This window comes from Pezoporus wallicus, unplaced genomic scaffold (genome assembly GCF_028554395.1).
Source record: "Pezoporus wallicus isolate ANWC-B61680 ecotype Strahan unplaced genomic scaffold, APGP_CSIRO_Pwel_v1 contig_6714, whole genome shotgun sequence".
Taxonomy (NCBI): Eukaryota; Metazoa; Chordata; class Aves; order Psittaciformes; family Psittacidae; genus Pezoporus; species Pezoporus wallicus.
The window spans coordinates 505,889-531,527 of NW_026637486.1; the positions used below are offsets into that span (position 1 = coordinate 505,889).

At 46.7% G+C, this 25,639-nt stretch overlaps 1 protein-coding gene across 5 annotated transcripts in view; it reads left to right on the plus strand.

Moving 5' to 3' along the window:
- BCL11A (BCL11 transcription factor A) overlaps positions 1-25,245 on the plus strand; it is a 73,775-nt gene extending 48,530 nt beyond the window's left edge. For 2 of the 5 annotated variants that reach the window (XM_057405751.1, XM_057405754.1), the window contains exons 3-4: positions 15,210-17,217; positions 24,666-25,245. In XM_057405751.1, the coding sequence (XP_057261734.1) occupies positions 15,210-17,215 (2,006 nt within the window). In that variant the 3' untranslated portion in view covers positions 17,216-17,217; positions 24,666-25,245. The remainder of the gene's footprint in view (positions 1-15,209; positions 17,218-24,665) is intronic. The other 3 variants (XM_057405752.1, XM_057405753.1, XM_057405755.1) reach the window with 3 other exon arrangements.
- The last annotated feature ends 394 nt before the right edge of the window (positions 25,246-25,639 follow it).

A 25,639-nucleotide genomic window follows, 5' to 3' on the forward strand; every position in this document is an offset into this window, starting at 1 on the left:
TTTGTTTGCGGTCAGTTGCTTGGCACACATACACCACTTCTGGTTGGGGGGACAATGAGGAAGCTGTTTCGGGGGCAGCTGCGGTGGGACTGAAAGGGAATACTGATGGAGAAAAGGGCGCGGGGAGGAAATAGCCCGGTGGAAATTAATTGCGAGGATCTTAACGAAGTCTGGGTGCTGCAGCATGGTTGGGAGGGTGGTGGGGAGCCCTTGGGTCCTTCTGCCTTGTGCTGGTTTTTGTTGCTTTCCCTTCCCCAGGATACCCCACCTCGGACCAATGAGAAAGATGGGCCCAGTATTTGTGACGATGCGTCTAAAAGGCTTTTCTTTCAGGAAGAAGTAAATTATTTAGGGCAATAAAAGAGTTTAATAGGAATTGTATAAAGTGAGACTGACTTCTTTGTCAGCAAAAATGGCAGCAAAACCTGTTCGTAGATGACATTACCTAAATGACATTACGTACGGATGTCCTTTCTTTCACATTTCCTGTAATCCTGTTACAGCATTGTCCCATTACCTCAAGCACTGTCATCTTCAAATGCTGTCAGATCTTAACTGGGTGGCCAAGGACATTGGGAGAGGATCGAGGTGAAGCTGATGGCAATTTCAGACCTGCCATATACACAGCCACCTCCCAGCCTGCCGTGTATGGGGTGTTTTCTGATAGCGTGTTCAGGTAGTGATGACTCAAGGACTTTTACATCCTTTATGGAGCTGCTGCCCATCACTGTGGCATCCAGCACCCTTTCCGGGGGAGCACCGGTGGTTGAGTGCAGATGTGTGGGGTATAGGAGATGCTGGAGGAGGCAGGTGTGAGCTGTGTGCTCACTGGTGCTGGTTGGAAAGTGCTCCCATCCCTGAGAAACTGAGGACCCGGAGGTAAGCAGCTGGAAAACGCCCCTATGGGACCACAGGCAATGCATCCGCTGCCCGTACAGCCTTCATGGCATTAACATCCATTTGCAAAGCACACCTTAAAATGCAATTAAGTGCAACATTTGGGTGTTAATTGTTCTTAACATTATTGCTCTCTTACTGTATTTTTTGCTAAGAAAATGACGTGAGGCCAGTTTCTTTTCCTCCAGCCACAAACGTGGTTTCCAAAAGCACTACGAGACGTGGCAGCAAATGGGATTGTGACTTCTGCTGTTTACCTGCTGAAATATTTAACACTCTTAAGCCCGATGAGTGGGAAGCGCTGGCGTCGGAGCAGTCGCCTGTTTAAACTGGCAGCCCCTCTCATCAGGTTATAATAGCGCTGATGATAATTGCCAGCTCCAAGGGCAGGAACTGTTGGTTCATTATCTCTGGGTGCAGTGTTGTGCTCTTAAGGGGCTCTGGTCCCCCGTGGTGGCCACCAGACCTGGCTGCAGTGCAAGTAGCAGCAGCAAGGGGCTGGCATGTGGCTCCTCAGTGAGTTGTCCTAGCTGTGTGGATGTAGAGGTGCTGCTGGTAGGTCACAGTGTACCCCATGTCCTTCTCTGCATCAGGATGTCCAGCAGCATGTGTGGTGACTTTGCTAGTGTAGCCAGATGGATGATGGAGGTCCCAGCTCCCTTATCCAATGTGTTGTCAAAGAGATGAAGAGTCAGAAAAGGAAAACTCATGGATGAAGAGCAGGACAGTGGCAACCACCTTCATTTGTCCCAACACAAGGGTCAGACATCAGCAAGGCTCAGAGTTTTTAGTCCCAGTGATGCTAAAGGGCCTGGATCCCTAAATCTTCCTGCTGAAAAATAACAGTGAAACAGTCCATGGAGTAAGGGGGCATTTGTCCCCAGAAAGGGTGTCGTGATATGACCATATAGACTACACGGATTATTCACCTAATCAGGTGAGGTTAGGGGTTTTTTATCGCTATCTGTTACTGGTATCTCAGCGCTGGCAGTTACAACATTTAATTGCATTTTCCTGTAAGGAAATGCTTATCTTGCTAAAAGATGGGATTCTCTACAATCAGTTTTGTAGGCTTAAAACTGTTTCCATTTCATTCTTTACCACCAGTGCTATCTTAATCCATCCTCCGAGGCCATTCCTCTGGTTTTATCCTCTGCTGATCCAAGGTCATAAGCGGGCAAAAGTCTCCAGGCCAGGTCTTCCCAAATGGATGCTGTCCTCAGCTGCCAATGGTTCTGTCCCCTTCTCCTGCATAGGGCAGAAGTGACCAGCAAGATGTGCTGGAGCCATCCCATTCCCCCTTGTATCAGGTCTCAACCCAGTGCTCCTAAACTGGCCACGGTTTGTGCATCGCTGCCCCATCTGGCTACTAAATTGATGCTTTTTTTGGATGCTGGAGGAAAATTTTTCTCTGCTTTCTAAATCCTTTAATAACTGAGGATTTGGGTGTAAAAGCATTAACTGCACTCAGTTCACTGTGGTTTTTTTTCAGTCATAGCTTGGCTTTTTATTTCCCCTATAGGCACAGGAACCATTTATAGCCGAGGTGGGCCGAGTTTGCAACTTATTAATCTCTCCCTTGCATGTGGGTTGAAAAGAGACACCATGCCTTTATCAAAAGCCAGGCAAGCACAAAAGCCTATGCAAAATCATCATCAAATCCTATTAGAGGTGGAAAATATCTCTTAGATCATCTCATTCATTTCCCTGCCAATGCTAGACTGTTCCTGAGAGTTAATTTTCTAGTGTCTGCTGCTGACTCCCTGTTTGACTGCGGGTCTGTCAACTTGCCTTTGGGTTGTCGCTGTAACTTCCACTCATTTCCTTGCATTTCCAAACAAGCCTCGTTTTGTTCAGTGGTTGCTTTATGTTGATATTTGCCCTGTGTTATGTATTATCAGTGTTTTCTACTTGGAGAGCATCAGTGAATTCGGGAAAGGCATCCCCATGGGATGGGTGTAATGAGTGCTTGGGGAGTGATGTCACCCAAACAGGGGCTCCATCCCCTGCAGGCACCACTACCTGCTGTAGGTATTGAGGAAATGAACATCTCAAGGGGAGGTTTCTCTCCTGGTGTTGTGGATGTGGGTTCAATGCGAGCAGATTGTCCTCTGTGAAGCATTCCTCTTCTCCCAGCCTTTGCTGGCACCGCCTCCGATGAATTCCCACCCCAAAGTCCTGGTCTGGCTGCGACATCCACTCGGCAGGGGGAAAAAATAATAATAACTCGAAGTTGGAGCTATTTATAGCGTTGAGCAAATGCAGATTTCATCAGGGTTCGTTTTGGAGGAGGAAACAGCATCTAGGAGCCACTCGTAACTTCCCGCCGGCACTGGTGGCAGTGATGAATTCCCCGGCACGGTCCGGGCAGCCTCGGGAAGGTCGGTCTGGCTACTGTCACCCGGAAAGCATCAAAAGCAGGAGCTGTCGATGGCGACTTGCATTTGCAGGGAATCTGAGGGCTTCCTAATTAACTGAGGATCTCCAAGCCGGAGCGAAGCCGCTCGACAAGCCCCCTCGTACGCCTCAAGTGCCAGGGCTCAGCTGATCGCCGCATCTAACAAGCGGCTGATTTTTTAACAGGAGCTCTGAGACTCAATCAGCTCCTAATGGCTCCGTTTCAAAACGTTTCAGTGCATTTTTCATCTCTTACACTGGGATTTATGCTCTTTGTTCCCTGCTCAAATATTCTGGCGCTCTTCCTTAATTTCAGGCTTCTGCCTTGCGATGGCTCCTCTGCCCTAACTAGGCAGATCATCGCTTGCCTTCCCCCTGCACGCGGTCCTCTTACCGCAGCCGCTCGCTCTGCTTTCTAATCAGCAAGTTTCAGAAATGCCCCTTTTCTCTGCCCCTGATGTGGATAGGCAGTGCTGTGGGGCCCGGAATTCCATAATTAGAAGGAAACCCATGCTTAAACAGCGTAATAAGAGCTGAAAAGTGGTTTCGTTTCAGCTTTCAACCCCCTCCCTTTAAGATAGAGAACGCAGTTTGCAAATGCACCTGATCTTGACCTCCTCCCCTGTTGATTTTATGCAGTGCCGCAGATTCGGGCTCATTTACACCAGGGTAAATGAGATCAAACCCTCATTTTGGCTGCATTCACAGCGGAGTAAGAATATGCACATTTAAACCAAGGGCTTCGAGCTGCTGGGAAAACCACGGGGGGAATCTTTCCCGTAATGAGACCCACGCAAGGCATCCTTGGGAAGGCAGCAGGATAAACTCCCACCTAAGCAGTGCTTAGGAACAGATGAATTCCGTTCAGGAAGGTAGGGAGTTAATCAGCAACTCTTTCAGACTTCTCCGTGTGTGTTTATGTTCAATGGCTTACCCGTATCTTGGGCAATTATTCACGTGAAATAGAATATAAATCCCACCGCCTAATTTTTTCTCCGGAAAAATTCCACAAGGTAATCAAATCCTGAAGTACATATTCTATTCCTGGGGTTTTATCAGTAAATCAGATTTTTATCATTTATCAGCAAAAGTTAGATTTAAGCATCCTCACTGTAATGTTTGAAAGATGAACATTTGTTTCAGCGGGTCCTGTGCCAATCAATAATCTTCCAGCTTGACTCAGCTATCAATTATTGCCGCAATTATTTGTCTAGTTGGATATTTAAAATGTCATCAGAAAGAGATGATTACATATTCCAGAAAGCAAGGCACTGTATAATCAGATGAACTGAATCCAGTTAAATGTAGTGTGGTACTAACCTGTCCTTCAAAGCTGAATTCTGCAGCGGCAACTGAAACAACAGCTTTCTGCATTATTGTAAGGAAGCAGATCTTAACCTTGGAACAGTGCGTGTTATTGGGGTCGGGTAATACTCGGGCGAGAGGAGACCTTGCAAGCCTGGAAATTGAATCAGCCTTACTGACATAAAGGAGGGTTGTTTTTTTTTTGAGGGTGGGGGGGAGTGCTGGTTTTGTTGGATTTCATCTGCAAATCTATAAATAAGAAAATCCACTTTTTCTCTGCCTTTCTGGGAATTTAAACTCCTGAGCTCAAAGCACCAAGTTTTCATGTGCCCTTTTTGCATTGCTTGACTTGATGTATGTATGGTAAATACTCTCTGTGCCCCGGGAATGCAATAAAGCTGTAGCAATTCTTGCAAGTCTTAACAACCTCCAAACTCCAGATATTCAGAGTATTATATCATTTTCAACTTCAAGGATATCTCAGCGATGGAGAGGAGACAGAATAATCCAGAGGAGACTGGACAACTTTATGATACCTTTTGGTCCCATTTGCAAAGCAGGGATGGGGAAAAATATATATTATTGATTCGACTAATACTTGCTTGTGCAAGTTATGAAACGAAACCTTGTAGGATCTGGTTCAGCACTTGCTGTGCTTGCAACTCCATGGTGACATTGAACTTGCTCAGGGACAGAATAAACCTTTGCCTTCATGGCAGATGATTTGCAAATAGAGGTGTCATTTGGGGGGACCTATGGGTCCCCTGACCCACTTTGTCAGGATGGTTTGCTGCTGGCTAAATACCATTAATTTGAAAGGGAGAGGAAAGCAGGCCAAAGGGGAAGGCTGGGAAAGAGGAGAGTGGAGAGGATCCATTTGGGGAAGGAAAAGGTGGAATAAGGCTTTTAAGGAGAGTCCCTCTTTGTGTGTGTTCCCAAGCCCATCGCTTGCCTGAGAGCTGGAGGGTTTTGGTTTCACTGGCACCCTGCCCAAGGCACTAGTGGGAGAAGGGGTGCTGTGGGATGGAGAAGGGACCTGGCAGTTGAGCAGGGCCAAGGACGGACTGTCAGGGACCACCACATCTCTGCAAGGCCATGATTTGAACGTATGTGCTTTACAGAGCCGGGCACATCAAATAGAGATGCTAATGTGCAAAAAGCAGCAAAATAAAGCCATAGGTGATGAGGAGACTTGATGGCCCAGCGGTGTCAGGGCTGCCTCGTGCCTGCTGGTGAGCCGTGGTGGGAAGGTGCCAGCCCCTGATTTCTCGCTAGGAGAAGGCTCACAGCCCTCTCAAAATGTCAGTGTTGCTTCAGTCTCTCCAGGCAAGCCCCATGCGGTAGAGCTGCCACATCCTCCAGAGAGGTCCCACAGCGCTAATAAGGTCTCCAAACAGTAGTGGCTCTTCCCAGGAAAGGAGCATCCTGGCTTTGCATCTGAGAGTCTCTGTACGTAGGGATATATCTGTGCATCACAGAGCAGTGTCCACAACACACACTCTGGCTTCGAGGCTGAGCAATGCCGGAGCTGGGATGCAGATACGAATCCCATGGATGGCCTCTGCCAGGGCTCTGGGGTCTTGTGTCCCATCACACCCCACGCCAGCAGGGATGGCCTGAGATGTCATTAGGGCATCTCCTTTCTTCCGTTGCAAGAAGGTTTTTGAAGTGCACTCTGCCTTTTCTTAAGGTGCTGCTGGCCAGGAATAACACAGTAGGAAAGGAAACAATTCCTCTCATAGGTGTACGAGGGTGAGTAAGGTAATTTGAAAGCTCTTTGTAGCTGTATAATTACAACATTGCATTTAAAAAGTGAATTCTTGTCTTGATTGTCCCCAGCAACCACTAGGTGAATGTGTGATTATGGACTGTTGGAGCATTTGGACTATTATGGACTGTGCTTTGCTGGGTAGTTAAGTTAGGCTTGAAAGAGCTTTGATGCTTTATTTGGGGCAGGGCTTAGATGAGGTTTGGTCCTTGGTGGGTTGCAGTCCAGGTGAACCTTCCAGCAGGGGACACCCAGGTAGGTCCAGAGGAGGTGATTTAGGAGGTCTCATCCCAGCAATGTCACTCCTGTTGGAGTCCATTCATTTACATTCGTCACTGCGTGTCTGGGATGTTGGCTACTTCGCTAATGATATTTTTAGAGGAACGAGATGGTATCAGTGGGGAGTTCCTCCTGTGAGGCTGACAACAACATGTATTTCACCCTTTAGGTCCCGCTGCCAGTGTTGGAAGTTACTGAACTACCACCCATGTGATGCTGCAGTCTGCATCACCTCTATTTGCCATCCCTGGGCATTAGGGTATAGCATACATGAGTGTGATCAGGTCTTCTTTGCTTGAGGGGTTTCTTCCCTTCCAAGCTGAATTCCAGTCACAGCGTTGTTTTCCGACTGTAGTTTTCTTCTGTTCCTCACTAATCAAGACACGACAGATTTCCACCCCCCTGAAGTTTTAAAAAAGCACAGAATCAGTCGCAGCCTCATCCCTCACTTGCCAAGTTGGAGCTCAAAGCAAGTTTTCTTGGTGGCCAAATCATAATCGCCTTCCAAAAGGGTGACAGACGTTGAGGTCGGGCTCGTACTCCTGGCAGTGTTGGGGTGCTCCAGCAGGACCCAAGCATCCTGCACCTCCATCCCGAGGTCCAGCAAACCATCCAGTTTGTTGCTCTGCGTAATGAGATATTCTTTCGGTGGGGGGAATTGGGTGAGATGGGGTTGGTTCTGAATGGGTAAATACACAAAATATGGTGAGGTTATCAACCAGACTGGTCATGGATGAAGACTTCTGCAAGGGCCAGATGTGCTCCAGGGGAGCCCGGCTGTTGGGCTGTGGATGGAGCCTTTCCTGCTCCTGACTGCACCCCACACCAAGGGATGCTCCATGTTGCTCTTCTGCAGGAAGGAGCTGGCCTCCCTGTTTCCATCTTTTCCCACTCACTCCTTCCTCAGTCCCAAAATCCTGCTGTTGTGTAGAATCATTAGACTTGTTTGGGTTGGAAGGGACCTTAATGCTCATCCAGTTCCAACCCCCTGCCACGGGCAGGGGCACCTTGCACTAGGTTGGGTTGCTGAAATCAATAAAAATTTGGCTTTGGGAGAGAAAAAGGTGAATTCGTGGAGTTCCTAATTCCAGTCTAAATCTGAATGGCAATGCAGTGCCAGCTGTGCTGTTGTTTTTATTATTGCTGTTGCTTGGGTTTCTCCTTGAAGTTTGGTCCGTGGTGGCATTTTGGCCTGGTTCTTCTTTAAACGAGGGGCTTTTAAAGGGAGGTGTAATGAAAAACAGCAATATTGATACTTGGTTTAGGAAATATTATGCCAGTTTTACTAACATTTCAGGGGGGTTGAATTTGCTGGAAGAATAATTGTTTTCAGGGATATCAGTGAGTCTTATTGGTAAAAATAGATAAGGAAAGGCTTGTAAAGGTGGTGAATGGGGTGCTGAGGGTCCCACAAGGCAAAACATCTTCTAGGTTTTAGACATTTTCACACCTAAGCCAGTCCCAGGATCCACCATTAGGCCTGTTCATAAACAGCAAGGACTTGATTTGCAGCATTTCGTTTTTCAGATGCACAACATCAGTGGTGCTTCTCGTTTCACAAGCAATGCTGCGTCACTTCCTAGAGAGTTTTGGGGACATTTTCCTTTTTCAGTGTTTCTGAATCTGATTCATCTAATGATAAAGAGAAAAGATTAGAGGGAAAGTACCCTGTTGTATGGAAATGCAGCTACTGCTGTCATTTATTAGTATTGTAATAATTATGACAACAGCAGTGACAGTGCTGATGCTAACAGCTACTTACAAACGGTTAATGATGGACCAGGTTAACAACGTACGTGCCTTTTGCAATCTGGAGAATCAGGAGGAAGAATTAGTGCAAGAAGGAGAAAATATGTTTGGACAGTTACAGTTTCCTGTCTAAACTGATGCTGCCGACTACCAGGAAAAGGTGAGTCACGACAAAGCAGCTATTTCTTACCAAGGGAGAAGTGGGCTGCTGCAGGCGTGGAGTGGACCCACTTATCTCCTGGCCTTGTGATGCTTCCTGTGTCCCAACTGTTTCAGTTCTCTAGTTTTCAGTTGAGAAGAATTTCAAACAGTACAGATTTCCAAAAGAGAGAGGAAGGGAAAAAAGACAGAGATTTGACAAGCCAGATGGAGAAGAACTGAATCAAGTACAAGTGGTAACAATTAACTACATTTTTTTTTCTTGCCCCCCCCTTAGATATCATATCAACTCCAAATTTATCAGTCCAAAAATCAAGCAGTTGATATTAAAGCTGAGTAAAGAAGTTCCTGCATTTGGCTCAGGGTGTTCTTCTGATAATTGTTTGGTGATGAGCAGAAGAGAGGGGGGGATGCTTACTGCAGGTTGCTGTTTGAGTCTCTCTTAACTTCTGTTCTTTGGTGTTTGATAGCAGAAGGTGTGAATGTTCCCTGTAGGTGCAGGTAGCCCAGTAAAGACACCTTGGCTTTGCTTACACATTTGGGATTTTTGGGAAGGTGGAGAAAGCAGGAGCTAAGCCACCAAGGCTGGTGGTGCTGGCTTGTGGAGGGATGCTGCTGAGAACAAGGGCTGGACCATTAGGGCAGTGAGGGCCACATCCTGGTCTGCTTGGAGATTTCTCTGGCACAGGGATTTCTCTGAGGGAGTAAATCTGCAGCTGTGAATAAAATCCTTGGAAATTCCATTGGCATGGAGGCAGCCAGTGTTTACGCCGCTGTTTTGTTTAGGAAAACACTGGGAAAACTGGGGTGTCTCTAATAGTGTGTGTTTGTATGCAGCCCGTACGATGCCCTGTGCTACAATACTCATTACATTAACATCTTGCTCTATAAGCTGGTGGTCCTTCTCAAACAACATCTTGCTGACTGTTTCGGACAGGGGCACTGAGAGGATGCTGCATGTGGTGTTTCGAGCATTGTTGTTGTGTCAAGTGCTGGTGTGTCCAGTGAGCAGCTTTCCTGTATCCAGCCCTGACTTTTGAGAAACGAAGGAAGCTCTTCCAAAGCACATTGGCACCCGCATGCAGATTATTCCATTACTCACTTGGCAGTGCCTGAACTTGCATGCCTAGCTCCAGAAATCCTTTTGTGATTCTTTCACTTTCCCCCTCCCAGCAGTGGCATCTAGCTGACAGCTTCTCCTCCCAGCTGGTCTCCTCCCCAGCATCTTGTCTGGCTTTGCTGCTGGTGGCTGTGGACACGGCTGTGGGTCTTGCTCAAAGCCAGCTATATTGTGCCTGGAGATGTTGGCTTGCATCGACTTGGACTTTTAGCGTGCTGGGTGTATCTGTGAGCACAGTAAAGAAGAGCCAGGGTTTATTTAAATATCAGAAAAGCCCCTTAATGCTGAGAGCAGCCATCTCTTTGTATTTTACTGACTAATTGTGCCAACTGCCCTTAAAGGGACTCAAATGCCAATATCCGTCCCACTCATTTGTTAACATTTTTCAGATCAAAAGCTAAATCTGTCACTCGTGTGTCACTGGTTAAATCACTTCTTTTTGGGGCGTAAGAGCTCTTCTCCTGCTTATATTTTTTAGGCAGGAGCCGATGACTTCAGAGACACTAAACATTTGTGTTATGGTGAAATACTGTGCCCTGTCATTAGTCCTTTGCTGGCTGGGGTGTAGGAAAGGAATAAATACGTAATGGTGGGTGAGGCTTCACTGCATGAGACTGGTCAGGTTTCATATTGGCCCCATGTTTGTATTTGGTACATGGTATCCCCGTGTAATTCTCCTATAGGGGTAATTTCCCAAATATGAAGCAAATGAGCAGTAAAATTGACTGGGAGGAAAAATGTAGACACAAAAATGTGAATGGTAATTGGAAGCTATTTGTAAAGAGATGATGAGCTGTCCAGGAAGGAGAGGGCAACTCTGGCCCAAATCCAAAACCTACTTCACCCGCTCCAGTGGTGAGATGAGAACAGCAATTAGATATTAAAAAAATCAATAGATGACAATTAAAAAATGGGAAAGAGATAGCAATCAATGGCAGTGAGAAATCATCGCGGGTAGAGAACTGGCCAGGAGAGGACAAGGAAAACTCTTACCCAGCACTGATGGGGAGAAGAGGAGAGCTTCTCAGGGTCCTGAAGGAAAGAGAAACCCTTGAAGTGACACATGGAAGAAGCAATAAGGTAGAAGTTTGCAATGAGTATTTCTGCTGTAGACTTGGAAAGCAGCAGTGTTATGTTTTTGTATCATAGGTGGCCGATGAAGCTTTTTCTAGCTTATGATGATCTTAAAGTTCTTTTCCGACCCAGCTGATTCTGTGATGAGTTGCCAAGGATGATGTTATACAAGGTGCAATGGAAATAAATATTTTTAAATGAAAAAGCCCTGACAACTTGCACCCAGAAATCCCTGAAGAATTGGTATGTGAATGCTGGTTTTTAGTAAAGCTCATGGACTGGGAAAATGCTGTCAAGAGCTCATCGGGGTAAGCGGGGGAGAGTTGGCAACACTTTGCTTATCTCTACTGGGAAGAATAATTGAAGAGCCTATATAAGATGGAATTGATAAAGAATTAAAGGATAGAAATATAATTCATGCCACTCAACTTAGATTTATGGAATATAGATCTTGTCAAATAAACCTGATTTCATTCTTCCAGATGACAACTTTGGTTGATAAATGTAGATGAAATAGACTGTGCAAGGCGTTGGACGCGGCGCTGTGTGACATTGTGTGTAGGAAGACCGAGCACTGGGCGGTATCGCTAGGGTGGGTGATTCAGAGATGGTTAAGAGCATGGTTGGGTACAGCCTGCTCTGGTCCTTGGACAGAAGAATGGAATTGGGGCCGTGTTTACAGAGCTGAGGTGCGGTACCCCAGAAGGCAGCAGCTCTGATGGAGGTGATGGAGGCTTCAAGGAAAACCAACCCCTTCCCTGCATGATGCTGGGGTGAGAAAGGCTTGAGTAGTGAAGGAGGACGGAGGGGTGGCTTGGGGTTGTAAAAATGACTGTATTTAGAAGCGTGCCTTGATTTCTGGGTGCACAAATATTCTTGGTGTGCAGAGGGAAGGCCGCATTGTGTACCAGAGGGCTTTTCAGTGTATCAACCCCCAAAAAAGCCCTCAATAGAAAAGGAGAATGGGTAGAGGTTGGAGCCAGAGGAATTCAGGTACCCAGGTACCTGTCTTGAGTGTGGTTAGCTGTGAGGGTGAACTGTAGGACAAGCAGTGGATCCTGTCCTTGTCTTCTGAGCTGGTTTGAATGGTTTTCACTGGGATTTCAAGCATTGCCCTAAAGACAATTTGCCGGCTGGAGGAGGTCATGCTTTACCCAAAGATATCTTGTTGGCCGTGGCTTAGGACAACTGAGGAACTTGTATTGCAGGAAAGGTTAGAGAATGAGAGCTGGTGATCCCTTTTGACCTTAAATTCCTTGATGCAAAGCAGTTGAGGATGTGAGCTCCAGCCCCACTGCTGGTGGCCAAGGAGGGCTGGTTCAGCATTCCTGCTGTCCTCTTGGAAATCAGCTGAAAGTCCCGATGGCATCACAGTGTTGCTTTGGATAACACATCCCATCACGTTGCCCCAGTGGACAATGTGGTACAGAGGCCCATGGAACCTTCTCCAGCTCTGTCCTTGACCAGCACCACCTACTGCATCTCCCTGTTGTGCCTGTGGTCTTGCACAGATGCTTTAGCTGGGAAATGCATGTGGATGTAAAGACCCATAGCTTGGAGACATCAGTGCACCCACAGCCTTCGGGTCCTATGATCCTGCCTGGCTTCTGGGGGGACCCAAACGCTGCACCATAAACCATATTGGTGGGATGGGAGGAAGGAAAAGGCGAGTTCCCTTCCAAAACCAGGGGTTGCTGCAGCGGCCTAAGGACCTGTCTCATTGCTGGCGGGCAACGCATGGATTAGTGCCATAATTCTTGCAGTTTGGCAAGGCTGCATCAGACTGGAACGTATCTCTAGGTGGTGATATGGTCAGTCAATAGCCTTCATAATTAATCAAGCACTAATAGACAAATTAGAAATCGTGTCTCTTCAAAGCAGGAGGTGGAGGCAAATGGCTGCTGGATTTTAACTGTTTCGCTGCTTTGATTTTATTGCCTGGTTTCACGTTGCTCCCTTGGAGATGTTGGGTTGTTTATAGGGGAAGTTTTGTACATAAACATGATTTTGAATTTAAATTATTCTCTTGATTACCAAACGCGGATGGTGAATTGAAAACTTGTTTTTCAGGCAAGCACATGAAGAATAATATTACATTTTACACTCCACTAAATCAATGTAGCCCTAATTTTGCCATGCAGGAAATCAATTCCAGTCTTTGTAACAGTCGAAGATGTTATGAACAAAGTAATTTCGCAAATTATGGCGAGTAACACATTTATTGATGACTGTAGTTTAGGAATTTAGAATTTGTGAGTGCTGTAATATAATAAGGCCGTACTGGCAGGAGCTGAGTGAAATACAGATTATACGGTGAAACTGTAATGCATCATTTGCTATTAGTGGACTGGTAATAATTACCAGTTTCAAAGCAGCTTTTTCCATGTAATCTTTAGTCTCAGTCGTAACAGCCCTTCTCATTGACATTATGATTACACGAGCTGCCCTTATGATCTAGAATATCTAGTTGATGGGAATACTAAAATGTGGTAGTGAACGCTTGATGTTGTGTCCTCATTAGAAGATAAAATGCTATTTTCTCTGACCTGATCTATAAGGTAGAGAGGCGAGGCAGCGTTACATTGTTAGCTCCCACCGTGGTGTTAAAAACTTCCACTTCATTATGGTGAAGCAAGATGAAATTTCCCCATTGAAGATTCTTTTTTTTCCCCGAGCTCACAAATGAGCATAGGAATGTGAAAGTCCAATTGAATTTCCCTCTCATTTCAGCAGATTTAAGTATTTATCTGCACTCATGCGCCTGGCACATGCTAAACACCGCAGTGCATTTTATTCCGACGCTGCTTTCAGGATGAAACGCTAAATATTATTCCTAGGGCTTTTCAAGTGATTAAAGTGTTAAATGCCTGCTGTAGATGATTTAGTCTCTTTTTACTCGCCTGATTCAGCTTCTCAGGCCAGACGTAGAGTAACCACAGGGCTGGGAGGCAGGGAGGAAAGCTGTGACGGGGCCTCTTGTATCCCCACCTCATTGCTCAGCTCGCTAGAGAATGAAAATGCCCATAGGAAGCTTTTCTTCCTCTCCTCCCAAGTGAGATGGGAAACAAGATGAGTGCAGATAAAGCAATGTTTTCTTTCCAGATCTTCACATTTGGCTTTTTCTTTTCCTTTCCTTCATATTAGGCAAATAGGGAAAACCTCTTAGTGCCAGCACGTAAAGAGGTTTACCCAGGAGTGGTGCCTATGGAGCCAGATACACGTAATGTAACTGCTGGATCAGGGCAGGAGTATGTGGTGCAGGCAGTTATCACCCCAAGCACTGATGCTCTTTGAGGTCTTCTGGTTTATTCCTCAGCAGACCTCAAGATCATGTTTATTTTTCCAAATATCACTGAAGAGCAGCTCTACATGAACTGCTGAACAGGGCTGGGAACGAATTTCTATCCTCATAGCTCCAGTTTACCAGCATTTAGCAAAACATCCATAGGGGGGTGGAAGTGAATTATTTACCAAATCACAGTCATCGATAAAAGCACTCTCACCTTTGCCATATCTCACATGACCCCTTCCTTGTGGGCAGCCCTCAAAAACTTACCCCCCTTGTTTTGCCATATATTAGAAGGGGCTGCTTTCTGCTGTCATTATTAGCCGGCTTTTTGTTTAGTTATTTATTAGTTGGTTGCTCTTTTATAATGTCCGTGTTATCTCCAAAAATAAATTATCATGAAATAGAGTTAGCTCGCTACTTGCCAAAGTGGCATTTACCATCCTCAGCTTCTTTTCAGTGCGAGAGAAATAATGTGGCTCCGGCAGGGCGCGTGGCCAGGCCGCCTGGCCACCCTCCAGCTCTTTCCCTGGCAGAGCTGCTGCTCTCTCTGCCTTCCCCTTTCCCCATCCCATGCTATGTTTTTATTTAACTTTTTCCCCTTTTTTTCTCTTTATTTGCCCCGGAGTTGAATCTCTGCTAAAAAGCAGGAGATGCTGTCCATTTTTGTACTTATCGTTAGTCTCATAAGCAAGAGGCTGATGCAGTGATGCCCAGCTTGCCAGCAGTTGGGATCCTTTGCGTTGCTGCTTTGAACTGATGTGCGTGGTTTTCTGGAGTGCTTTTTAGAAGATCTATATTTATACAGATATAAATTTATATTTATATTTCATATTTATACAGATAAATAATCTTAGTTCAGTTTAAATATTAGCAGCCTCTGGCATCCATTGACTTTACCATCTCATATTATTTATATCTTGTTTTGCTGGAGTTACCCTCTGGGGTTCAGTTCCGAACCCAGGGCTGGGGACAGTGGGAAGGGGTGGGGTGGGTCTTGTCCCTCCCCATCACACCCCTCATGTCCCCCTATCCCCTTCCTGTGCCTAAGCTGGGATGTCCCTTCCCCAGCTCCCAGGTGAGCATCCCAAAGGAGAGCAGCTTAGGCAGGGAGACAGCTCTCATCTGCCGGTGCATGGCCGAAGATTGACGCTGCTTGTTGTGTTATTTTGCAGGTAAAGACGAGCCCAGCAGCTACACGTGTACGACTTGTAAACAGCCTTTCAACAGCGCCTGGTTCCTCTTGCAGCACGCACAGAACACGCACGGCTTACGGATCTACCTAGAAAGCGAGCACGGCAGCCCCCTGACGCCACGGGTTGGTATCCCAACAGGACTAGGTGCAGAGTGCCCTTCCCAGCCACCTCTCCACGGGATTCACATTGCAGACAATAACCCTTTTAACCTGCTCAGAATACCCGGCTCGGTCTCGAGGGAGGCGTCGGGGCTGGGAGAAGGGCGCTTCCCACCCACACCGCCCCTCTTTAGCCCTCCCCCGAGGCACCATTTGGATCCGCATCGCATTGAGCGCCTGGGTGCGGAAGAAATGGCTCTGGCCACCCATCACCCTAGTGCCTTTGACAGGGTGCTGCGACTGAACCCCATGGCGATGGAGCCCCCCGCTATGGATTTCTCCCGGAGGCTGCGGGAGCTGGCCGGCAACACCTCCAGCCCACCCTTGTCCCCGAGCCGGCCCAGCCCTATGCAAAGGTTGCTGCAGCCCTTCCAGCCCGGCAGCAAGCCCCCGTTCCTGGCCACACCGCCCCTTCCTCCTCTGCAGTCTGCTCCTCCTCCTTCCCAGCCGCCCATGAAGTCCAAGTCCTGCGAGTTCTGCGGGAAGACCTTCAAGTTTCAGAGCAACCTGGTGGTCCACCGCCGGAGCCACACTGGGGAGAAGCCCTACAAGTGCAACCTCTGCGACCATGCCTGCACGCAGGCCAGCAAGCTGAAGCGCCACATGAAGACCCACATGCACAAGTCATCCCCTATGACGGTGAAGTCGGACGATGGGCTCTCCACTGCCAGCTCCCCTGAGCCGGGCACCAGCGACCTGGTCGGCAGCGCCAGCAGCGCCCTCAAGTCTGTGGTGGCCAAGTTCAAGAGCGAGAACGACCCCAACATGATCCCTGAGAATGGGGATGAGGAAGAGGAGGAAGAGGAGGAGGAGGAGGAGGAGGAAGAGGAGGAAGAGGAGGAGGACTTGAACGAGAGCGACCGGCCGGACTACGGCTTTGGGATGAGCTTGGAGGCAGCCCGCCACCACGAGAACAACTCTCGGGCCGGCGAGGAGGGTCGGTCGATGCCGGACGTCATGCAGGGCATGGTCTTGAGCTCCATGCAACACTTCAGCGAGGCCTTCCACCAGGTCCTGGGGGAGAAACACAAGCGGGGCCACCTCCCCGAGCCTGAGGTGCACAGGGACACTTGCGACGAAGACTCGGTGGCCGGCGAGTCCGACCGCATCGACGAAGGGGCAGTGAACGGCCGGGGCTGCTCCCCGGGGGAATCCGCCTCGGGAGGCTTGTCCAAAAAGCTGCTGCTGGGTAGCCCCAGCTCCTTGAGCCCCTTCTCCAAACGCATCAAGCTGGAGAAGGAGTTCGACCTGCCGGCCGCTGCCATGCCCAACACCGAGAACGTTTATTCCCAATGGCTGGCAGGCTACGCTGCATCCCGGCAGCTGAAAGACCCCTTCCTCAGCTTCGGCGACTCCCGACAATCGCCCTTCGCCTCCTCCTCCGAGCATTCCTCGGAGAACGGCAGCCTGCGCTTCTCCACGCCGCCGGGCGAGCTGGACGGAGGGATCTCAGGCCGCAGCGGCACGGGAAGCGGAGGGAGCACCCCCCATATTAGTGGCCCGGGCCCTGGGAGGCCCAGCTCAAAAGAGGGCAGACGCAGCGACACTTGTGAGTACTGTGGGAAGGTCTTCAAGAACTGTAGTAATCTCACCGTCCACAGACGGAGCCACACGGGCGAGAGGCCGTATAAGTGTGAGCTTTGCAACTACGCCTGCGCCCAGAGTAGCAAGCTCACCCGGCACATGAAAACACACGGGCAGGTGGGAAAGGACGTTTACAAATGCGAGATTTGTAAGATGCCTTTTAGCGTGTACAGTACCCTGGAGAAACACATGAAAAAATGGCACAGTGATCGAGTCTTGAATAACGAGATAAAAACTGAATAGAGGTATATTCGTTACCCCCCCCCGCCCCATTCACCCCCATCCCTTCCCCACATCCCCGTAGAGGTTTTTCTAGTCCCTTGTGATGGAAATCATGGAAAGCTAAGGATATTTGGAAAGTGCTTGTCACCAGCACACCCTGTTTATTTTCTTTTTGTTCTCACCGTTTGAATGCATGATCTGTATCGGGGCAATACTATTGCATTTGACGCAAACTTTGAGCCTTTCTCTTGTGCAATAATTTACATGTTGTGTATGTTGGGGTTGTTTTTATTTTCTTATTTTTGGTTTGGTTTGTTTTGGGTTTTTTTTTTTTTGGTTTTGGTTTGTTTCTTCTTTTTTCTTCTTCTTCTTTTCATTTTTTTTGGATTAGACAGCATGTATGGTATGTTATGGCTGTTTTTAAATTGTCCCTGATTAGTTGCTGAGCAAACACGTCGCTGTTTCCAGTTCCGTTCGGGAAAAGAAAGAAAGAAAGAAAGAAAGAAAGAGAAAAAAAAAAAAAAAGAGGAAAAAAGGAAAAAAAAAAGCAAAACAAAACCAAACCCAAGAGCAAACAAAACCGACCATGCTGCATACATCCTGTAATACATATCATGTACAGTTTTGTTTTGTGACGTGCGAAGGAAAACACGCTTTGGGTAACCCTCTACGGACAGGAGCGATAGCACCGAAGAAGCGTTGCGTTAGCTAGATTTGCTGTCTTAAAAAAGGAATAAGCCCACCGATTGGAGTGTACCCATTAGACAAAAGGAAAAAGGCCTTGAATTGGAAAGTAACCGACTGCCACCAGTCAGAAAGAGGTAGATTTCTGTTAGCGTTTGGTTTTAAAACACACATAATACACACACACACACACATACAAATAATGTGAGTGCCTTGGATCTGTCGCGGCCGATGCCGATGGCTCCTCTCTGCTCGTCCTCCACGCGTAGCTCGTCTCCCACCGAGCGTGCGAGCCCCGTCTCGTGGCTCTTACAACGCCGGCTACTTAAGAACGAAGAGGAAAGAGAAAACTTTAAGGAAGAGAAAGAAATGGCCCGCTCAGTCCTAGTTAATCATCATTCTCCCCCCGCCTTTTATTATTATAATAATAATAATTATTATTTTTTAAAGCAGAACTGATCGTACCAGTCTAAAATCCCTCTTCGCTCCTGGAGAGAGCTTAAAACAAGATATAGGGCCTTCCCCCCCCCCCCCCCCCCCCAGCCCCAAACTTTTATCTTCCCCTCCCCATCGATGATTAAATAGAATGTGAAACGCGCAGAGGCCCTTCAATGCCATTAAATACACAAGTAAGGAAATCCGTTTGATGAAGATATTTACTTTTAATAATATCTTTTATTGATTCTGGCACCAAAAGCAAATAAATCCGGAGCCACTTGGTTGTCAAAGCTGACAATCAAATTATAAACTTTTAAGACCTCGTGTGTACCATATAAAGAATAAAAATAAGACTGGCAATAATATTTTACCGAGTGTAACAGATAGAGGAGCAAAAAAAAGTAAAATAAAATATTGTGATTTATTAGCACAATGTGGTACTGTTTGCCATTTAAAACTAGAACAGGTTATAAGCTAATACCGACGCAGTGATGATTAACTATGAACTCTTTAAGACTTGCCTTTAATGTGATGCTTGGAAGAAGTAATGGAGAATTTAAAACAAAGAGAAATAATAAGCAAAAGAGTAGCAGTTATCTGTCTGTGCTCCCTAAAAGTTGTCCTTTTTCTTTCTCCCCTCCTTCCCATATTCTGTGTGCTATTTGTGTTGATGTGGAAAAGGATTCCTTGTTTTATTCTTAAGCTAGCGCCTGCCCCGGTTGGTGTTCAAATAGCACTTGACTCTGCCTGTGATGTCTGTATCTTTTCTTTAATCGAAGGTACAGAGGTTGAGTATAAAATTAAGACTGCTCAGATAGGACAATTAAGTGCACTGTACAATTTTCCCAGTTTACAGGTCTATACTTTAAGGGAAAAGTTGCAAGAATGCTGAAAAAAAAAAAGACCCCACAAAAAAACCAATAAAAAAATCAAACATGATCTCATTGATGAGCATAAAAGAAAGGAAAACCCATAAAAAACACAAAACTTTGCCAGCCATTTACTTGACTAATGAGCTTATCTTCTCGGATGCGACATTACAGCGCTGTGAATGGAAACAGACTCTACACTCCCATAAAATGAATGATTGCTTTGGCTCCTACAGTGCAAGGATTTTTTTTTTTTTTTGTACAAAAAAAAAAGAAACAAAAAGAAAAAAAACACAAAAAACTTTTTTAAAATATAAATGTTAAGAAATTTTTTTTAAGGAGAAAAAGGAAAAAAATCACAACACTTCATTATGTTTAGGGGGAAACTGTATTTTAGGGTTCATCGTCTTGGTGGTGTACAAGACTTGTTCTTCATTTTGGTAGTGGAAATTCTATGCCTTGGATATACACAGCTCTTCAGGTTGTATAAAGAAAAACATGCATTGGGGAAAGGTTTAAGATTATATAGTACTTAAATATAGGAAAATGCACACTCATGTTGATTCCTATGCTAAAAACACATTTATGGTCTCTTTTTTCTGTATTTCTAGAATGGTATTTGAATTAAATGTTCATCTAGTGTAGGCACTATAGTATTTATATTGAAGCTTGTATTTTTAACTGTTGCTTGTTCTCTTAAAAGGTATCAATGTACCTTTTTTGGTAGTGGAAAAAAAAACAAAAACCACAGGCTGCCACAGTATATTTTTTTAATTTGGCAGGATAATATAGTGCAAATTATTTGTATGTTTCAAAAAAAAAAAAGATAAAAAAAAAAGACAAAAAGACAAAAAAAAAAGAAGAAAAGTGTGACATTGTACAGATCCGAGGCCATATGATGGCTCTTTGGGGGAATGCTGTGGAGATGTCACGCTGCTGGCCGTCACAGAGGGGTGTACATATCTTTTTTGCATTCTTTTTTCCTGCTGCCATACTGTATGCAGTACTGCAAGCTAATAACGTTGGTTTGTTCTGTAGTGTGCTTTATGTCCCTTTCCTTCTATCACCCGACATTCCAGCATCTTAACTTCATATGCAGTAAAAAGAAAGAAAGAAAGAAAAAAAAAAGCTTAAAAAAAAAAGAATAAAAAAAGCTTAAAAAAGAAAAAAAAAAGAAAAAAAAGGAGAAAAAACCGTTTTGCAGTTTTTTTCATTGCCAAAAACTAAATGGTGCTTTATATTTAGATTGGAAAGAATTTCATATGCAAAGCATATTAAAGAGAAAGCCCGCTTGAGTCAATACTTTTTTGTAAATGGCAATGCAGAATATTTTGTTATTGGCCTTTTCTATTCCTGTAATGAAAGCTGTTTGTCGTAACTTGAAATTTTATCTTTTACTATGGGAGTCACTATTTATTATTGCTTACGTGCTCTGTTCAAAACAGAGGCACTTAATTTGATCTTTTATTTTTCTTTGGGGGTTATCTTTTTTTTTGGAGGGGGGGGATTTGGTTATTTTGGGGTTTTTTTTTGGTTCTTTTTTCCTTATTTTTTTGTTGTTTTTTTTTTTTTATTATTATTTGGATGACCAAAGGTCATTACAACCTGGCTTTTTATTGTATTTGTTTCTGGTCTTTGTTAAGTTCTATTGGAAAAACCACTGTCTGTGTTTTTTTGGCAGTTGTCTGCATTATCCTGTTCATACACCCATTTTGTCCCTTTATTGAAAAAATAAAAAAAAAACCTTAAAGTACACAGTTGTCAGCTTCTGGTGTCCTCATTTGACACACGCTGTAGGTGGCTCCCAGCGGCAGGCTCTAGGAGAAGGTCCCCGGGCAGGGGTGTTTTGGGGTGCGCGCTCCGAGCCCCGAGGAGCGCACGCTGCCCAGCTTGCCCTTAGATAAACCCACTTTATGCTGAGGATTTTTGGGCTATAACAAGTTAGTTTTCAGTGGGAAGCGTTCGCAGTCTGGACATGTAGTTTTGGGGTTTTTTTTTGGCTCCCTTAGTTGAGGGCTAAGTTGTGAACCCCCCCACCTGATAACTGGCGGCATCTTTGGCTTCTGCAGCAGGGATTTCCCTCCCCACTTTGGCAGTGCTTTGGCAGAAGAGGTGAGCACAAAGTAGCCCTACACCCACCCCCCCGGGACTCCCCCATCCCCAAACCTAAAGGTTTTGGGGCTGTGGGGTGAAATCAGCACCGGCACACATGGGTGCTTGGGCAGGAGCTGATTTCTCTCGAGGGGGGGGATACACACCGCGGCTCCGGGATCGCACCCCAAAGCTCCTGACACCATTCCTGGCTGGAGGCTGGAGCTGGGAGCTCCCCTCCTTTCTCCCATGGGCTTTTTTCTTTTGGTGGGAATCACAGGTTTATGAGACATTTCATGTGCATTGTCTCTAAAATCTGGGCTCCAGTGCAGGTCTCCCCATCCCTCCCTTAGGGGTCTGTGTATGTTGTCAGTTTGACAAATACTGCATGTTGCAGCATCTCTTTACTTTATTAAAGCACGTACTGCTGTGATATTGTCTCTTGCTGTTCCTAGTGTAATGGATTTAATACTTTTTTTTTTCCTTTTTCCTTTTTTTTCTTGATTTCTGTAAAACCTTCCAGTTGTTCTGTCGTCTCTTCGTGATGGCATCGTTTGTTGCCTGTATTTTGCCCAGCGCCTTCTTGAAGGGGAAGTTTGGGATTTGAAAAACACAGGAATAGATAATCTAAAGAAAAAATATTCCTTTTTTTGAGAAAGGCAAAAAGCTCTGGTTTAATCCCACATATGAGGAATGAAGGTTGCATTGTCTGAATAGTGGGATGAGCATGCAGACAGGCTGGGAAAACACCGGCAGCGCCCCTGAACTGCGCGGCCCTTCACCAGGCCAGTACCAGTGGATGCTGTGCTGGACCAGTGCGGATGCAGGCGCTGCCAGAGGGACCCCTAGCACAGCGTAGGGGAGGCAGATCCCCAGTATGGTGGGCTTGAGGTGAAGGGGATGGATGCAATGGCCATCCCCACAGTGCTGGTGTATGCAGGGATGCGCAAAGTGCTTTTCAGCTGCCTTAACAGCACAGCTTTTGATCCCATGCCATGAAATGTCCGTTCAGAATCCGGTCTTTCCCTCTCTTTTCAACCTTTCTTATTGCTGGTTGTTCACTCCATGGTTGAGATGTTGTCTAGGGTACTCGTGTTGGCTGGTCTGCCCAGGGTTGAGTGTAGCTGGGCTGTCTTTTGGAGTGGGTGCTGCATCCCATGTCTATCCTACGGCGGTCGTCATTCCACTACCTTTCTCTATCCTATGTTTTAGTATAAAACCCCACAACTATGTTTCACATATAAAGTCATCACATATACAGACATCTCCAGGCAGATTTGAGCCCCATGTGCTGCTATGAGGTTTAATAGGAGGAAGGAATACACCTATTCATTACTTTCTCTGTATTGTGCAGTGGTGCATTTGATTTACAGGTTTCAGAGAGCTAAAAGAGCCCTCTGGGTGCTGTGTCACTCTGCGGCCACGCATGGGGCTGGGGTGGTTTGGAGGAGCTTCAGGAGAAGCAGCTCCTGATGTGGAAGTTGTCAGAGCATTGTCTGGCCACCGAGAGCATAGCTTGTGAATGAGAACACGCGTGTCACCTCAACACCAAAGCAGAGTTCACTACCATGATGTTTTTCTGTCACTGGGGATGAGTTAATGGCGTGATAAACCCATTGAGGTTTGTTGGGTTGGGGCGTATATCCCCATCAGCCCCATCATGGGCTCTTGAGCTGCTTTGGCATGACCCACTTAGAAGCTTTCCTGTTTCTGTGCACAAAAATGTCTCTAAATGAGAGTGGTACTTGGGTAGCAGTGTCTCTAGTGTTAAAACCTCCAACCCCATCCACTTTCAAGGAGGAATGTGTTGTTATGGCACAGCCCCCCTTTGCTGTTCGTATTTAATCGCCTCCAAATCGAATGATTAATGTAATGAAGGCGCTGAACCAGTATCCAGAATTTAGACTACAGATGTTTTGTATTTATTATGGTTCCAAGGGCTGAGATAAATACAGGAATAAGTGATACCATGTCTTTGCTTGACTTTCAGGAGGCTTTGGCGTATCTGACGAGATACAGTTTCGGGGTTTATCTAAGTGCAGAGGTTGTACAAAAGAGAAAAGAGATACCAGCTGCTCTTTTAGCTCCCTCCCTCTCTTTTCCCTCTCCTATCAAGGTTGAAACCCACTTTTGGCGGATGCATGGGCAAACTGTAGTATTGATCAGGAGAGTGATACTGCCTGGAGGGCTCTTTGCCAGCCACTGGAGAGCTGCTGCTCCTCAGCTGCTGGTTTCAATAGGCTACAGGGATCCAGGCAGGGGGCAGGAGGCTCAGGGTCCCCCTGGGTTTCATGCCCCTTGATGGGATGTATGGTTTGCAGTGGTGTTGTGCTGGTACTGCTTGTGGCCGGGGTGGCCCTGGTGCTCTTGGCTCCCTTGCAAGTCTCATCCAGCTTTTATGTCAGCGTGAAACGTGTTGGGAGCAGGCATCATCAGCAGCAAACCCTCCCTGGGGTGGGAATTGGGCACGTGCTATTGATTTTGGAGGAGACGCTCACTCCAGTTTACACCCGGTGAAGATTTGGCCTAGGAGCTGCTTGTTTAGTCTTAATAATCTTACTGCAAGTCTCACTTGTAGCCCCTCAACCACTCTAGTGTTAATGAACCAATTCCCATACAAGCTTATTCCCTGGTCAGGATGCAGAGGTGGATTTTGAGGGTGTGCTGATGATGTGCTGGCCTCGCCACCTCTGCTGGAGCCCTTTAGCCTGCTGTTTGGGGTAGTGCAGTGCTTGGTGATGGGCTTTGAGCAGGGACTTGCAGAGGCTCTCATTCTCCATGTGCATAGAGTTGGGGACATTTGCTGTCCCAGCACCCCATTCCATGCTGCTGGAGTTGCCTGCACACTTTGCTGGGTGCAGGTTGGGACTTGGCAGCTTGAGCTTTGCAGCTGTAGCGTGCACATGGCTTTACATGTTGTGCAGTATCCAACATGTAGAGAGCTGGGGAAGGTCCCCCATGAACCACCTGCCGCGTAGTGTGTTAACAGTACCGATGGCTTTAAGAGGGTCTTTGGCACCTGGATGGACTGTGGGTGTTGTGGGAAACCCTGGAGGCTTTGGGAAAGAATAGGAGGCAGTTCGCAGACAGGCTGGCTCAGTCCTTGCCCAAGCAGAGCTCCAGGCACATCCCAGGTATCTCAGTAGAGCCCAGAGGCTTTTCTCCCTGAGTGATCCCTGTGGTTCCTGCATGGTGCCAAGCAATGCTGGATGCGAGAGTGTGGCCTGAGAGGAGGAAGGGCTCCATCCTGCCGTGCCCCTTTGCCACAGCTGGGTGTCCTAGTCGTTAAACAACCAAACCAGACCAAAGCCAAAGACATAAAATAAGCGAATGCCTCTCACCGAGGGCCATTCACACCTTTCTCTCCTCTGTCCCCATGCTCTCTGTAGGTTCGGCGTACCCCCCCGGCTGGCGCAGCGCCCAGGGAGCCCCGGACGTCTGGCAGTTTTCGGATGGAACTCCAAGAGCACTTAAGTTCTGAAAGGAGGTGAAGCTGGGGCGAGCGGCCGGCGGCATCTCAGCATCCGGAGGCGGCCTCTGTCCTGCTGGCTCACCGCATCCCTACAGGAGAGCCTTGGAAGTCCCCGTCCGAAGGCAACGCTCCCCGGGCTCCTCCTGCCTGCAAGACTATCGTATTTATATTTTGTAATAGAGTACGACACTTCTTTGGGGTTGGTTTGGGGTTTTTTTGGGTGATTTCTTTGTTTCTTTTGTTATTTTCTAAAATCAAAACAAAAAAAAAAAGCAAACCCACCCACCAAGGTCAAGGGCTTACCGATGGCTTCAACCAGCTCCTTTCCCCATGGAAAAGACTGTCTTGCTCTCGTTGGACAACCTGGCCTCTTGGTTATCTCCGTGCTGTGCCGTGTCTTGGAAGGCACGTCTGATGTGATGCATTAAAAATAAAGCAACCCCCAGTGCAGGTCTGTGGGTGGGTGGGAAATTGCCATAATAAATGTTGGAGCTTTAGGTTTTGTTTGCTCTGTCTTTAATTTTTAATGCTGACAAGGGCCAGGCGGCTGGTATGACTTTGTATTGCGTTATCAGCTGCGGAAAACCAAGTGCTGAGTTTACAGAGGGAAAGCTGGGGCTGGTGTCTGGGGCTCCGGTGGGCAGACGTGTTCCACAGAGCTAGACCAGGCATTGGGCTGTGTCACCCCAAGTCGTGGTGTACACCCGTTGGTGTTCGGTGATGCTGAAGTCGGGGGTCTCCCAGCTCTCCTCCATCTCCCACCTCCTCTTGATGAATGCTGGCTGTCGTTTTACATCCCTGCTGTTAAACTGTGTACTTGTGGGGCTGGTGGGATCTATAACATCCCTTAGTGTCTGTGCAAGGAGTAGTGAGGCCAAACTGGTGGGGAGA